Source organism: Bombina bombina, chromosome 5, assembly GCF_027579735.1.
Source record: "Bombina bombina isolate aBomBom1 chromosome 5, aBomBom1.pri, whole genome shotgun sequence".
Taxonomy (NCBI): domain Eukaryota; kingdom Metazoa; phylum Chordata; class Amphibia; order Anura; family Bombinatoridae; genus Bombina; species Bombina bombina.
The window spans coordinates 1,017,453,748-1,017,469,941 of NC_069503.1; the positions used below are offsets into that span (position 1 = coordinate 1,017,453,748).

Consider the following 16,194-nt stretch of genomic DNA (forward strand, 5'->3'; position numbering starts at 1 on the left):
GCAAAAAAAGTACTTGCCTCACTTTTTCAATAGCATTGAGTAAGAACGTTTGACCGATATCTCTTTTAATTCATTTAATTTTCTTTTAATTCAATCTTAGTTTGGATATGTCCTTTTAAAGTATAGCAATGCTCATGACAATAAAAAAGTATATTTTGGTGCCTGGGTATAATTCAGAGCAGAACATTGGGTATTATAGATGTCATCTTAGATGGCCATGTTTTGCAATATCCCATGAGATTAAGTTTAAGTTTTTGTTATGATATAATAATATTTCTGGTAACATCTGCAAAAATCCCTTGTCAGGTTCAACAGCAGAGGAAACAGCAAGATTTTTCTGGAGAAACATAAATAAAGACATTAGAAAAAACCTGCAGAGGCCTAGTTTCCATTGAGGTGGTAAATTATGGAAACTGGTAAAAAATACATTTATCTCCATTAAAGTCTGCCACCTGTTTCCACACTTTAGCACCTCAATGGAAACTAGGCCAGATTGCCTTTAGTTTGTGAGAGATGCATGGAAAGCTAATAATATTGTGCACAATTAACAGCTTCCTGGTAAAACTTTCAGAAGTTCCATTAAACTTTCTGAACTATGAGAAGTGATAGTGATTTATTTTGGTATTTTAATCAATAGTTGGCATTAAAGGGACAGTAAACCCTAATATTTTTATTCTTTAATCAAAAATATCTTGTTTAATTATATTTATAAATCAGCTTTTTTTTTTAAACGTTTTCTTTTAATGTTTAGATTTTACCCTCATAATTTCTTTTATTTGCAATTAGACAGCCCACCCACCGCTTCTCCTTACTATTTTTTTTTTTTTACCTTTTGTGTGTTCTGCCTATCACTGCGTTACCGATCGCGCCATTGCATTGTATTGAGCGCACTCCGTCATTATCTAAAAAAAAAAATTCGGATTCTGCGCATGCGCACTTTGTTACTCTTTCCCTCAGCTGTCTTACTGTCAGTGAGGTAAACAACGGATTGCCGCTTTTGCAATCTCTTTGTTACATCAATAGTAGTCCAGTCAATTAAAATATGCACCTATCTGATTAACTTTACAGAACTAAGAATGTGTAGCAAAGATTCACTATTTTTTCATGCCAAAAAATAATTTCAATATGTATGCTAGGCTGTATAATAATAAAAGATTGAACTAGATAGGAAGAAAAATATGTAAATGGATAAAGCACATACTGCATTGTACCTTATACCGGTATTTTCATTTTTTTTCCATTGTTGCTCAGTGCCTTTATTTCCATGAGCTTCATGAGCGCACTCATTAGCATGGTCAGGGGGTGTGTCAAGGGGCGGATAGAAAAACAAAAACATTAGATTGTGTCAGAGGGCGGAGTTTAGAATATACAACTGGGAATTTTTTTCTAATAAACAAAGTCTTCTGTTTACTGACCCTTTAAGAATAAAGTTTATGTATAAATATGCTTATCTGAAACAAGAATGTGTACAAGAGTACTATGTGCTAATTATGGAATTAAAGGGACAATCTAGTCAAAATTTATAAGCACATAGATTAATTATCAATATACATGTATTGGCAAAAATGCTTCTAGTAAACGTTATCGCTGTTTTAGCGCAAACATTTTTCTGTGCATGTGAAGCATATATTCTCAGTGCACCAGTACCTTAAATACTGCAGCTGCACAGAGCACCAGTAGGGCTTGTATCATATGAGCAAATTGAGTCATTACCAGATGGTACAAGCACCTTAAGTGTTTAAAATGCTAGTGCATACATAAATACACTTTAGAAACAGCTATAGATTTTATTAGAAGCATTTTTTTGCTAATACAGGAAATAGGTAAATAATTTCCTTTAAAGAAACATTAAACAATTTGAGATGGCAATATAAAATGATAGCTTGCATATATATTTTTATATAGTCACGTTGATTGGAGTAGCCGTGTTAGTCCAGAGATTTAAATATCAACATAACAATGCAATACTCTTGTTATTTTAATATATATATACACACATAAGGAGCGAATAAGGAGCACTCTCACAAACAGTATTTAAATGCCAGGGTGCTGAATAATGAATAATGATTATGTACAGCAAGCATGAGACCGGGTCTGATGAAGGGGAGCATTCACCGAAACGTCACTGAATAAACTACATTGTTTGCTTTAATGAAGTCCAGAGACTGCTGTCTCCTGCTTGCTGTATATATATATAAACATCTACAATATATTTTTATTGTTTATTTTGTCTCCTTTTCCTGTAATTCCATTCTGAAATTGTGAGCTTTGCAGTTCCTGTTAGAAATGGACATGCAGAACACTGTTATATTACACACAGCCTTTGGCTGCAAACTCTAGTGACCTATTTATAGCTGTACCTAATTTGCCAAAGCAGAGGAAAAGCCTACGTTACAAAGGGCAGTGCCCATTTCTTTATAGACACTAAAGCTTTACACTTATTTTGTCAATATTTAAACAACTAATGAAACTTTAAAAAAATACATCTATGTTGTTCTCAGACTAATATTTTCTTTGAATGGATCATTCTATCTAGCATTTATTTAGTGCTTTAACGTCCCTTTAAACTAAAGATAATTTTAAACTTATTTAAAGCCTCTAAGCATTAATCCTATGATTGTTGACAGCATTTTTTTTGTTCTAAACCAGTTAAAAAAAATTAACATTGGACAATTATTTAGTAGTTACTAAATCTCATCTTTCCCTTTATCTAATGTAAACTGATACAGGCCCATTTATCAAAGGGCTTGCGGACCTGATCCGACACTGCAGATCAGGTCCGCAAGACCTCGCTAAATGCGGAGAGCAATACGCTCTCCGCATTTAACATTGCACCAGCAGCTCACAAGAGCTGCTGGTGCAACGCCGCCCCCTGCTGACTCGCGGCTAATCGGCCGCCAGCAGGGAGCTGTCAATCAACCCGATCGTATTCGATCGGGTTGATGTCCGGCGATTCCTGTCCGCCTGTTCAGAGCAGGCGGACAGGGTTATGGAGCAGCGGTCTTTAGACCGCTGCTTCATAACTTGTGTTTCTGGCGAGTCTGAAGACTCGCCAGAAACACGGCCCTTCAAGCTACGTACGGAGCTTGATAAATGGGCCTGTAAATGTTATCATCTTAATGTTGTCAATTAATATGACTTCATTGTCTATGGGAATCAACATTTGAATCTAATATTCATATTTACACTTGACTAATAATACCTTTAGTATTCAAAAGTATTAACATTAATTCTAAAAATCATTTAAATAATACAATAAATGTCAAGGGGAACATTTGTTTTACAATTTCAATGCCAAAAAACAGACATTGACCAATCCCTAAGTATAGACCATATCCGATTGCCCTACAATAAGTATAATCAGAAATAGCTTCAGATTTGTGTTTAGCAGCATAATGCATGCACACTGTTAGACAGCAAGTACAGATAGCGGTGTTGTTATTAATGTATACTACAGATCCTCCTGTTTTAGGAAATTAATTGTTCCTCTCTGTAGCAACTTTAAAAAACACGTTATGGGCCAGATTACGAGTTGAGCGCTATTTAAAGCTTTCGCTCATGCACTAAGTGCGCTAGAAGTAAACCTTTTGCTTTTTCAAATTGTGCTCGTATTACAAGTTGAAAGTAAAAAGTTATTGCTTGCACACTAACCTGATGCGCGCAAAAGGCTGAACATAGGATATTGAGCGCTTGATAACCTATTCAATCCCATATAAGTCAATAGTGGAAAAATGGAAATAACCTAACTCCTCACTCGCGCACTAACCCGAACGCATATTCTTAAAATGCGCTAACCCGACATGAAAATATGAATATTTCTCCAACATTGGTGTGTCCGGTCCACGGCGTCATCCTTACTTGTGGGAATATCTCTTCCCCAACAGGAAATGGCAAAGAGTCCCAGCAAAGCTGGCCATATAGTCCCTCCTAGGCTCCGCCCACCCCAGTCATTCTCTTTGCCGTTGCACAGGCAACATCTCCACGGAGATGGTTAAGAGTATGTGGTGTTTAGTTGTAGTTTTTTTATTCTACTATCAAGTGTTTGTTATTTTAAAATAGTGCTGGTATGTACTATTTACTCTGAAACAGAAAAAGATGAAGATTTCTGTTTGTGAGAGGAAGATGATTTTAGCAGACAGTAACTAAAATCGATTGCTGTTTCCACATAGGACTGTTGAGATGAAGTAACTTCAGTTGGGGGAAACAGTTAGCAGACTTTTCTGCTTAAGGTATGACTAGCCATATTTCTAACAAGACTGTGTAATGCTGGAAGGCTGTCATTTCCCCTTATGGGGACCGGTAAGCCATTTTCTTAGTCTCAAACAAAATAAAGGGCTTAATATGGGCTATAAAACTGGTGGACACTTTTATGGGCTAAATCGATTGCTTTATTTGGACATTTTATACATGTTTTTTGCAGATAATCACACTTATAAACTTGGGGAACGTTTTTTAACGTCAGGCACTATGTTAGACACCTTTTCCAGTCAGGAAGGGCCTTCCCAGTTGTAGGCTGAGCCTCATTTTCGTGCCATTACTGCGCAGTTGTTTTTGAGAGCAAGACATGCAGATGCATGTGTGAGGACCTGAAAGTAGTTGGAAAAGTTCCTAGAAGGCGTCATTTGGTATCGTATTCCCCTCTGGGCTTGGTAAAGTCACTGCAAAGGCTGTAGCTGGGACTGTATAGGGGTTAAATCTGTAACCGGCTCCGGTTTAGTTATTTTAAGGGTTAAAGCTCTGAAAATTGGTGTGCAATACTTTTAAGGCTTTAAGACACTGTGGTGAAATTTTGGTAAATTTTGAACAATTCCTTCATATTTTTTCACATATTCAGTAATAAAGTGTGCTCTGTTTAAAATTTAAAGAGACAGTAACGGTTTTGTTTTAAAACGTTTTTTGTGCTTTATTGACAAGTTTAAGCCTGTTAACATGTCTGTGCCTTCAGATAAGCTATGTTCTATGTGTATGAAAGTCAATGTGTCTCCCCCTTCAAAATTGTGTGATAATTGGGCCATAGCGTCCAAACAATGTAAGGACAATACTGTCACAGATAATGAAGTTGCCCAAGATGATTCATCAGATGAAGGGAGTAGACATGGTTCTACATCATCTCCTTCTGTGTCTATACCAGTTTTGCCCACGCAGGAGGCCCCTAGTACTTCTAGCGCGCCAATGCTTATTACCATGCAACAATTGACGGCTGTAATGGATAACTCCATAGCAAATATTTTATCCAAAATGCCTGCATATCAGAGAAAGTGCGATTGCTCTGTTTTAAACACTGAAGAGCAGGAGGGCGCTGATGATAATTGTTCTGTCATACCCTCACACCAATCTGAAGGGGCCATGAGGGAGGTTTTGTCAGATGGGGAAATTTCAGATTCAGGAAAAATTTCTCAACAGGCTGAACCTGATGTTGTGACATTTAAATTTAAATTAGAACATCTCCGCGCACTGCTTAAGGAGGTGTTATCTACTCTGGATGATTGTGACAACTTGGTCATTCCAGAAAAATTATGCAAGATGGACAAGTTCCTAGAGGTTCCGGTGCACCCCGACGCTTTTCCTATACCCAAGCGGGTGGCGGACATAGTGAATAAGGAGTGGGAGAAGCCCGGCATACCTTTTGTTCCCCCTCCTATATTTAAGAAATTATTTCCTATGGTCGACCCCAGAAAGGACTTATGGCAGACAGTCCCTAAGGTCGAGGGGGCAGTTTCTACTCTAAACAAGCGCACTACTATTCCTATCGAGGATAGTTGTGCTTTCAAAGATCCTATGGATAAAAAATTGGAGGGTTTGCTTAAAAAGATTTTTGTACAGCAAGGTTACCTTCTACAACCCATTTCGTGCATTGTTCCTGTCACTACAGCAGCGTGGTTCTGGTTCGAGGAACTAGAAAAGTCGCTCAGTAGAGAGACTCCATATGAGGAGGTTATGGACAGAGTTCACGCACTTAAGTTGGCTAACTCTTTTATTTTAGATGCCGCTTTGCAATTAGCTAGATTAGCGGCGAAAAATTCAGGGTTTGCAATTGTGGCGCGCAGAGCGCTTTGGCTAAAGTCTTGGTCAGCGGATGTATCATCCAAGACAAAATTGCTTAACATCCCCTTCAAGGGTAAAACTCTCTTTGGACCAGAATTGAAAGAGATTATCTCAGACATCACTGGGGGAAAGGGCCACGCCCTCCCACAAGATAGGCCTTTCAAGGCCATGAATAAGTCTAATTTTCGTTCCTTTCGTAATTTCAGGAACGGACCGGCCTCTAATTCTGCATCCTCTAAGCAAGAGGGTAATGCCTCACAGTCCAAACCAGCCTGGAAACCGATGCAAGGCTGGAACAAGGGTAAGCAGACCAAGAAGCCTGCTACCGCTAACAAAACAGCATGAAGGAGTAGCCCCCGATCCGGGACCGGATCTATTGGGGGGCAGACTCTCTCTCTTTGCTCAGGCTTGGGCAAGAGATGTTCAGGATCCCTGGACGCTAGAAATAGTTTCTCAGGGTTATCTTCTGGAATTCAAGGAACTACCCCCAAGGGGAAGGTTCCACATGTCTCTCTTATCTTCAAACCAAATAAAGAGATGGGCGTTCTTACATTGTGTAGAAGACCTGTTAAAGATGGGAGTGATACACCCAGTTCCGATGACGGAACAAGGAATGGGATTTTACTCAAATCTGTTCGTAGTTCCCAAAAAAGAGGGAACCTTCAGACCAATTCTGGACTTAAAGATCCTAAACAAATTTCTCAGGGTAACATCGTTCAAAATGGAAACCATTCGAACGATTCTACCCACTATCCAGGAAGGTCAATTTATGACTACCGTGGATCTAAAGGATGCGTACCTACATATTCCTATCCACAAAGAACATCATCAGTTCCTAAGGTTCGCCTTTCTGGACAAACATTACCAGTTTGTGGCCCTCCCATTCGGATTAGCCACTGCTCCAAGGATTTTCACAAAGGTACTCGGGTCCCTTCTAGCGGTTCTAAGACCGAGGGGCATTGCAGTAGTACCATACTTGGATGACATTCTAATACAAGCGTCGTCCCTTTCAAAAGCAAAGGCTCATACAGACATCGTTCTGGCCTTTCTCATATCTCACGGATGGAAGGTGAACATAGAAAAAAGTTCTCTGTCTCCGTCAACAAGAGTTCCCTTCTTGAGAACAATAATAGATTCCTTAGAAATTAGGATTTTTCTGACAGATGTCAGAAAGTCAAAACTTCTAAGCGCTTGTCAAGTTCTTCATTCTGTTCCACGTCCTTCCATAGCTCAGTGCATGGAAGTAGTAGGGTTGATGGTTGCAGCAATGGACATAGTTCCTTTTGCGCGAATTCATCTAAGACCATTACAACTGTGCATGCTGAAACAGTGGAATGGGGACTATACAGACTTGTCTCCAGTGATTCAAGTAGATCAGAAGACCAGAGATTCACTCCGTTGGTGGCTAACCCTGGGCCACCTATCCCAGGGAATGAGCTTCCGCAGACCAGAGTGGGTCATTGTCACGACCGACGCCAGTCTAGTGGGCTGGGGCGCGGTCTGGGAATCCCTGAAAGCTCAGGGACTATGGTCTCGGGAAGAGTCTCTTCTCCCGATAAACATTCTGGAACTAAGAGCGATATTCAATGCTCTCAGGGCTTGGCCTCAGCTTGCAAAGGCCAGATTCATAAGATTCCAATCAGACAACATGACGACTGTTGCGTATATCAATCATCAGGGGGGAACAAGGAGTTCCCTGGCGATGAAAGAAGTGACCAAAATAATACAATGGGCGGAGGATCACTCCTGCCATCTATCTGCGATCCACATCCCAGGTGTTGAAAACTGGGAAGCGGATTATCTGAGTCGTCAGACATTCCATCCGGGGGAGTGGGAACTCCACCCGGAGATCTTTGCCCAGTTGTCTCAATTATGGGGCATTCCAGACATGGATCTGATGGCGTCTCGTCAGAACTTCAAGGTTCCTTGCTACGGGTCCAGATCCAGGGATCCCAAGGCGACTCTAGTGGATGCACTAGTAGCACCTTGAACCTTCAACCTAGCTTATGTGTTTCCACCGTTTCCTCTCATTCCCAGGCTGGTAGCCAGGATCAAACAGGAGAGGGCCTCGGTGATCTTGATAGCTCCTGCGTGGCCACGCAGGACTTGGTATGCAGACCTGGTGAATATGTCATCGGTTCCACCATGGAAGCTACCTTTGAGACAGGACCTTCTTGTTCAGGGTCCATTCGAACATCCAAATCTGGTCTCCCTCCAGCTGACGGCTTGGAGATTGAACGCTTGATTCTATCAAACCGTGGGTTTTCAGATTCTGTGATAGATACTCTGGTTCAGGCCAGAAAACCGGTAACTAGAAAGATTTACCATAAAATATGGAAAAGATATATCTGCTGGTGTGAATCCAAGGGATTCCCATGGAATAAGATAAAAATTCCTAAGATTCTTTCCTTTCTGCAAAAAGGTTTGGATAAAGGATTATCTGCGAGTTCTCTAAAGGGACAGATTTCTGCTTTATCTGTCTTACTACACAAACGACTGGCAGCTGTGCCAGATGTTCAAGCATTTGTTCAGGCTCTGGTTAGGATCAAGCCTGTTTACAGACCTTTGACTCCTCCCTGGAGTTTAAATCTAGTTCTTTCAGTTCTTCAAGGGGTTCCGTTTGAACCTCTACATTCCATAGATATTAAGTTGTTATCTTGGAAAGTTTTGTTTTTGGTTGCTATTTCTTCTGCTAGAAGAGTTTCAGAGTTATCTGCTCTGCAGTGTTTTCCGCCCTATCTGGTGTTCCATGCAGATAAGGTGGTTTTACGTACTAAGCCTGGTTTTCTTCCAAAGGTTGTTTCTAACAAAAATATTAACCAGGAGATAGTTGTACCTTCTTTGTGTCCGAATCCAGTTTCAAAGAAGGAACGTTTGTTACACAATTTGGACGTAGTCCGTGCTCTAAAATTCTATTTAGAAGCTACAAAAGATTTCAGACAAACATCTTCTCTGTTTGTCGTCTATTCTGGTAAAAGGAGAGGTCAAAAAGCGACTTCTACCTCTCTTTCCTTTTGGCTTAAAAGCATCATCCGATTGGCTTACGAGACTGCCGGACGGCAGCCTCCTGAAAGAATCACAGCTCACTCCACTAGGGCTGTGGCTTCCACATGGGCCTTCAAGAACGAGGCTTCTGTTGATCAGATATGTAAGGCAGCGACTTGGTCTTCACTGCACACTTTTGCCAAATTTTACAAATTTGATACTTTTGCTTCTTCGGAGGCTATTTTTGGGAGAAAGGTTTTGCAAGCCGTGGTGCCTTCCGTTTAGGTAACCTGATTTGCTCCCTCCCTTCATCCGTGTCCTAAAGCTTTGGTATTGGTTCCCACAAGTAAGGATGACGCTGTGGACCGGACACACCAATGTTGGAGAAAACAGAATTTATGCTTACCTGATAAATTACTTTCTCCAACGGTGTGTCCGGTCCACGGCCCGCCCTGGTTTTTTAATCAGGTCTGATGAATTATTTTCTCTAACTACAGTCACCACTGTACCATATGGTTTCTCCTATTTTTTCCTCCTGTCCGTCGGTCGAATGACTGGGGTGGGCGGAGCCTAGGAGGGACTATATGGCCAGCTTTGCTGGGACTCTTTGCCATTTCCTGTTGGGGAAGAGATATTCCCACAAGTAAGGATGACGCCGTGGATCGGACACACCGTTGGAGAAAGTAATTTATCAGGTAAGCATAAATTCTGTTTTTACATTTCAATGTTCTTCACATAGCAGAATATGTTATATTATCCATAAATATATATTTCTATTTATATCTGAGGGTGTTTTGGTACAATATATATATATATATATCTATATATATATATATATATCTATATATAGATCCTGGAAATAAATTGCACTCTGTGGATTTGAACAAAGTGTTTTACTGCGTGATGTTTCGGCGTTTTCACCCCTTCCTCAGATATATATATATATATATATATATATATTTTGCATACAAAGAGAGAAGCGCTCTACCAGGAACGAACAACAGCTCAGTGGCTTGTTCTATGGCGATTTACCACCCGGAAGCAGCCTCTTTTAGACCAGTGTGCTTTTCACAGAAGAAAACTTTCCTGAAGTATATCAGTCTGATCCTGCCAAGTAAGGTCAGTCCAGCCCCGAAATACCAGGCAATTCTCCTCTGAACAAGGAACATGACAACCCCAGACGATCGTTTCGGCCTCCTATGGGCCTCGTCAGTGAGGTGCAGCCACATTCCTCTAAGCACACTGGGCAAGGAGTCCACGTCTGGTTTCCCCCATCACCCATAGGGAGACTTCCCCAGGGTCATAATAATTTGCATACAAAGAGAGAAGCGCTCTACCAGGAACGAACAACAGCTCAGTGGCTTGTTCTATGGCGATTTACCACCCGGAAGCAGCCTCTTTTAGACCAGTGTGCTTTTCACAGAAGAAAACTTTCCTGAAGTATATCAGTCTGATCCTGCCAAGTAAGGTCAGTCCAGCCCCGAAATACCAGGCAATTCTCCTCTGAACAAGGAACATGACAACCCCAGACGATCGTTTCGGCCTCCTATGGGCCTCGTCAGTGAGGTGCAGCCACATTCCTCTAAGCACACTGGGCAAGGAGTCCACGTCTGGTTTCCCCCATCACCCATAGGGAGACTTCCCCAGGGTCATAATAATTTGCATACAAAGAGAGAAGCGCTCTACCAGGAACGAACAACAGCTCAGTGGCTTGTTCTATGGCGATTTACCACCCGGAAGCAGCCTCTTTTAGACCAGTGTGCTTTTCACAGAAGAAAACTTTCCTGAAGTATATCAGTCTGATCCTGCCAAGTAAGGTCAGTCCAGCCCCGAAATACCAGGCAATTCTCCTCTGAACAAGGAACATGACAACCCCAGACGATCGTTTCGGCCTCCTATGGGCCTCGTCAGTGAGGTGCAGCCACATTCCTCTAAGCACACTGGGCAAGGAGTCCACGTCTGGTTTCCCCCATCACCCATAGGGAGACTTCCCCAGGGTCATAATAATTTGCATACAAAGAGAGAAGCGCTCTACCAGGAACGAACAACAGCTCAGTGGCTTGTTCTATGGCGATTTACCACCCGGAAGCAGCCTCTTTTAGACCAGTGTGCTATATATAATAGCTATAGATATATACAGATAAATAGGAATATCTATTTAGAAATACATATAACATATTCTGATATGTGCAGAACATTGGAATGCCAAATATTTACAGTAAATACACAGTATAACACTTTATTAAATATGAATATTACATAAATATGTTTTTCATGTTATCATCTACTTGACAACAAAGGGCTCCAATGCACTTATAAATATGTCTATATATGTGTACATATGTATTTATGTGTTTATATGTGTATATACATATATACACTTATAAATACATATCTATAAATATATAGACACACATATATATATATATATATATATATTTACACATACATACATAGACATCTTTAGACAAGTATATGTATGTATCTCTATGTTAAAGCCCTTTGTCTGCCTTTTTTTCTCTTTAACACCTGAGATCTCATCTTTGAGCCCTTATAATTTTTTTTCTGCAATATTTTTTTTAATAATTTATTTTAGTGTTATTATGAGTGTAACTTTTTGTGAAATGTATTTTTGATGTGTTTTGCGAAACAGTTGATCACGCTTACTTTCAACTTGTAATACTAGTGCAATTTAACTTGCGCACAAACACAAAAACCCGATATTGCTTGCGTGCTAACGCTAGTGCGCCACTCGTAATCTGGCCCATTATGTCTTATATAGGGAAGTAATGTGATCATTGACTGTTTGTTTACTTCCACATATACGTGTACTGTAGAACGGAAGTATCAGATAGATCATGTTTGTTGTCATGTATTGGCAATCTTTGTTTTTTGCTTTACAGATAAAGCTGTGGTATGACAAGGTTGATTACCAATTAAATGTCACAATATTAGGAGCAAAAGATCTACCGTCAAGAGAAGATGGAAGACCGAGGAATCCTTATGTAAAAATTTACTTTCTTCCAGATCGTAGGTATGAACGATAATGTTTGCTTGTGTAGTATGGTATGAAAAATATTTAACCTATATAATTACCACACAAATGCGGTAAAATATTTAATGTATGAAATAAAAAAATAAATTCCAGTGTTGATTTAGATTTTCTTTAACAACAACTTTAAGCATTTTAAGGGAATCAAAGGTAAAGGATTTGATCTGGTTTATTTAGCAATGAAAAATCATATAATATTACTAAATTCTAATAATTTTCATAGCCCAAGTTTTTTTTGTAACAATGGTAAAGTATTCAGTGCTTGCATACAGAGCAGCCTTTTTCAGTAAAAAAACAAACAAACCAAAAAAACTCTATATCAATCAACACTTGTGGTGTGAGAGTTTTCTCATGTGAATCTTATAATAAAGATAGTTGTTAATTAAATGCATATACTGAAATACTAGTTAATGTTTAATTAAGTTCCATATCTCCTAAAAGAAAGTAATTACAATAACTTAATTAAAGATAAGGCATAGACATGAACATATGGATTTCTGTGAAAGCTTCCCATACAACATTTTCAAAGTTTATCAGGCATTCTTTTTTCTATTAAATACTTACCACTAATCACCACGGCATACCAGCTGCATCATGTGTCTTGAAATGTTAACAAAAATTTGAATAGGTTTAAAAAAATAAATATATATATATTTTTATTTATTTATTTATTTTTGTAGTGATAAGAACAAACGAAGAACAAAGACCATGAAGAAAACACTAGAGCCCAAATGGAACCAAACATTTGTTTATTCTCCGGTTCATCGGAGAGAATTTAGAGAAAGAATGCTGGAGATTACACTCTGGGATCAAGCACGGGTTCGAGAGGAAGAAAGTGAATTTTTAGGAGAGGTATGTTGCTGTTTTCAGATTAAATTAAATTATAGCACAACTCTCTCTCTTTACCTTTTTTTATTTTAGGAATTGATTGACACCCTCTGCTGGCGGCCGCAAATCTGCAGGGGGCAGAATTGCACAAGCAGTTCTGGTGAACTGCTTGTGTAATGATAAATGCCGACAGCGTATGCTGTCGGCATTCAACGATGTCTGTCGGACATGATATGCTACAACGTATCATGTCGGACAGACATTGGTAAGTCTACCCCATAGCCATTTATTTTTAGATAAAAAGACAAAAAAAAATGTAATTCCAAAAATTGATACTCAAATCTTGAAGTATATTAAATCTTAAATATTTAGAAAGTTTGAAAGATTTGCTTTGAAGTTTACCTTGTACAATGTTTTTTCCATCTAAAGAGGAGGAGAGTCCACGGCTTCATTCATTACTGTTGGGAATTAAGAACCTGGCCACCAGGAGGAGGCAAAGACACCCCAACCAAAGGCTTAAATACCTCCCCCACTTCCCTCATCCCCCAGTCATTCTTTGCCTTTTGTCACAGGAGGATGGCAGAGAAGTGCCGAAGATCGGAGTAGTCTGTTATGGAGGGTAGTACTCTTCGCAGTGGGACTGGAGTTTTATGTAGTTCTGTGAGCCTCTCAGTGAGAAAGTTAGAGTCCGGAGATGCAGGGAGAGTCTTTCTGCGAAACCATCCCGACTCATATTAACAGCTCCAAAAGCAATCAGCGTTGACGAGTTTCACTGCCTGCTTTCTGCACTTAAGTCCATGTATGTCAGGAGCGAGGCTACTAACCTGTCACCCTTAAAGGGCCGTGTTCCTGTTCCATGGCGTAGATTCTGGTAAGATTGTTTCATTTTTTATTCATAATGATAACATGGAAGACAGGGTCACAGTGTGACGCCTTTTATCTTTAATGAATCGAGGGTTAATAATCCTGGAAAGGGGATTATTGAACAGGGGGGTTTATATATGATATTTTTATTGTGTCATTGCTGTGTTATGTGCAAGATGAGGCTCTGGCAATGTGTGGAATTTTCAGGTTACTGGCGGGAGTATTGCACGGTCCTTTTTGGCGTGTTTTCTCCTTAGTGCAGGGGCGGACCTGCCAGGCATTTTATGTGACCGGTGTGCCTATCTCTCTTCCTCTGTTGATCAGCGCTGCAGGATACAAAACGGTTTCTGTAGTCCGGGTCCTAGGAGGTGGTGAGTGCCCCGGCCATTGGAGGTATAAAGGTGCCTTTTTATAAATTAAGCTATTCCATAATAAGAGCGCAAGCTATGGAGGACTCGTTAGAGGGTTCTCCCTCTTTAACAAAGTCCCATTCCTGTGTTTATTGTGAGGAGGTTCTGGTAGATCAGCCTTGATAAAGTAACGACAGCTAAATGTAATGGGATGTGTAGTACTACTGAGCCGTCCACCTCTGAGGGTTCCTCGTCCCATGAGGTGCGTTGCCTGCATCCATCTCCAATTGCACATGCAGCACACCGGGGTCCAACCGTTACTCCTTCGGAAGAGATTCGTTGGCCGTCAGATTTTGCGGACCAACTGGAATTGGCGGTTTTGAAAGTGATCCATGCCTTACCACGTTCTGTTAAGCGCAATTGTAGGGTGTATCATGGCAGCCAGGCCCAGGTGTTGTTTATGAAATCCCAGAGGCATTATACGATAACGAGGCCCACTCCGACTCTTCGGAGGAGGCCCCTTCTGGGTCGGAGTCGGTGTCATCTAAACCTCCGGCTGCGGAGGAGCCTGATTTTAGGTTTAGGATGGAGAATTTGCGCTTTTTGCTGAGGCAGGTGTTACTACTCTGGAGGTTCCAGAGCCTAAGATTCCGGAGGAACCTTCAATTCCTAAGATAGATAAGGTATACGAAGACAGGGTAGTACCTGGTTCCCGTTAAGATTGCTAATATTATTAAGAATGAAGGTGAGCGATTATGTTCTTCCTTTTCCCCTTCTTCTTTAAGAAACTGTTCCCCATTCCGCTTGAGCTGTGGGGTACCGTGCCTAAGGTGGATGGTGCTATCTCTACGATCACGAAGTGGACAACTATTCCCCTTGAGGATAGTTTGTCATTTAAATAGCCCATGGATAAAAAGCTGGAAAACATTTTAAGAAAGATGCTTCAGCACACAGGGTTTGTTTTTCAGCCAGCAGCTGCCGTTGTGGCGGTTGCTGGAGCTGAGACATATTGGTGTTAATCCCTGTGTTAAGTGGTCGAGGGGGAGACTTCCATCTACGAAATACAGGATAAGATTAAGGCGCTGAAGGTCGCCAATTCTTTCATCTTTGATGCCAATATGCAAATTATTCGCCTGAATGCTAAGGTGTCAGGTTTTACAGTTTTAGCTCGCAGGGCTCTGTGGCTAAAGTATTGGTCGGCGGACATGACCTCTAAGTCGAGGCTGTTGTCGCTGCCTTTTCAAGGAAAGATTCTGTTCAGTCCAGGATTGGATTTGATCATATCCACGGTTACGGGAGGCAAGGGAGCTTTCCTACCGCAGGATAAGAAGGCTAAGCCTAAGGAATGTAATTTTCGTCCCTTTCATGCAGACAAGACCCAGCGCCAGCAGTTTGACACTAAAGCAGACAAGTCCAAGGGAACTTGGAAGCCTGCTCAATCTTGGAACAAGTCTAAGCAGAGCAAGAAGCCCGCCGAGATGAAATTGGCATGAAGAACGGCCCCAACTGGTCTCTGGACCAAGTAGGGGGCAGATTATTTCTCTTCTCTGAAGCCTGGTTGCAGGACGTTCAGGAGCCTTGGGTTCTGGATGTGGTCACCCAGGGTTACAGAATAGGGTTCAGATCCCTTCCGCCCAGGGGCAGATTCCTCCTGTCAAACCTGTCAAGACCAGAAAAGAGAGAGGCCTTTCTAGAGTGTGTGAGAGATCTTGCCTCTCTCGGCGTTATCGTACCAGTACCCCAAGCAGAATGGGGTCTGGGGTACTATTCCAATCTTTTTGTGGTTCCAAAGAAGGAGGGCACGCTCCGCACGATTCTGGACCTTAAGTGTGAGTTCTGAGTGTTCCATCATTCAAAATGGAAACGATCAGATCTATCCTGCCCCTAGTTCAAGAGGGACAGTTCATGATGACTATAGACTTGAAGGACGTTTACCTTCATGTGCTAATTTACAGGGACCACTTCAAGTTCCTAAGATTTGTGTTCTTGCCCTTCCTTTTGGTCTGGCGATGGGCTCGAGAGTCTTCAGGAAGGTTCTGAGGGTGCTACTTGCAGTGGCCAGATCCAGAG

The 16,194-nt window shown here is 41.0% G+C and overlaps 1 protein-coding gene across 4 annotated transcripts in view; it reads left to right on the forward strand.

The window, feature by feature from the left end:
- The window catches only part of RIMS2 (regulating synaptic membrane exocytosis 2), a 1,281,054-nt gene that overhangs the window by 824,392 nt on the left and 440,468 nt on the right, over positions 1–16,194 (forward strand). For all 4 annotated transcript variants that reach the window (XM_053715268.1, XM_053715269.1, XM_053715270.1 and 1 more), the window contains 2 exons: positions 11,934–12,064; positions 12,763–12,934. In XM_053715268.1, coding sequence (XP_053571243.1) covers positions 11,934–12,064; positions 12,763–12,934 — 303 coding nt within the window. The remainder of the gene's footprint in view (positions 1–11,933; positions 12,065–12,762; positions 12,935–16,194) is intronic.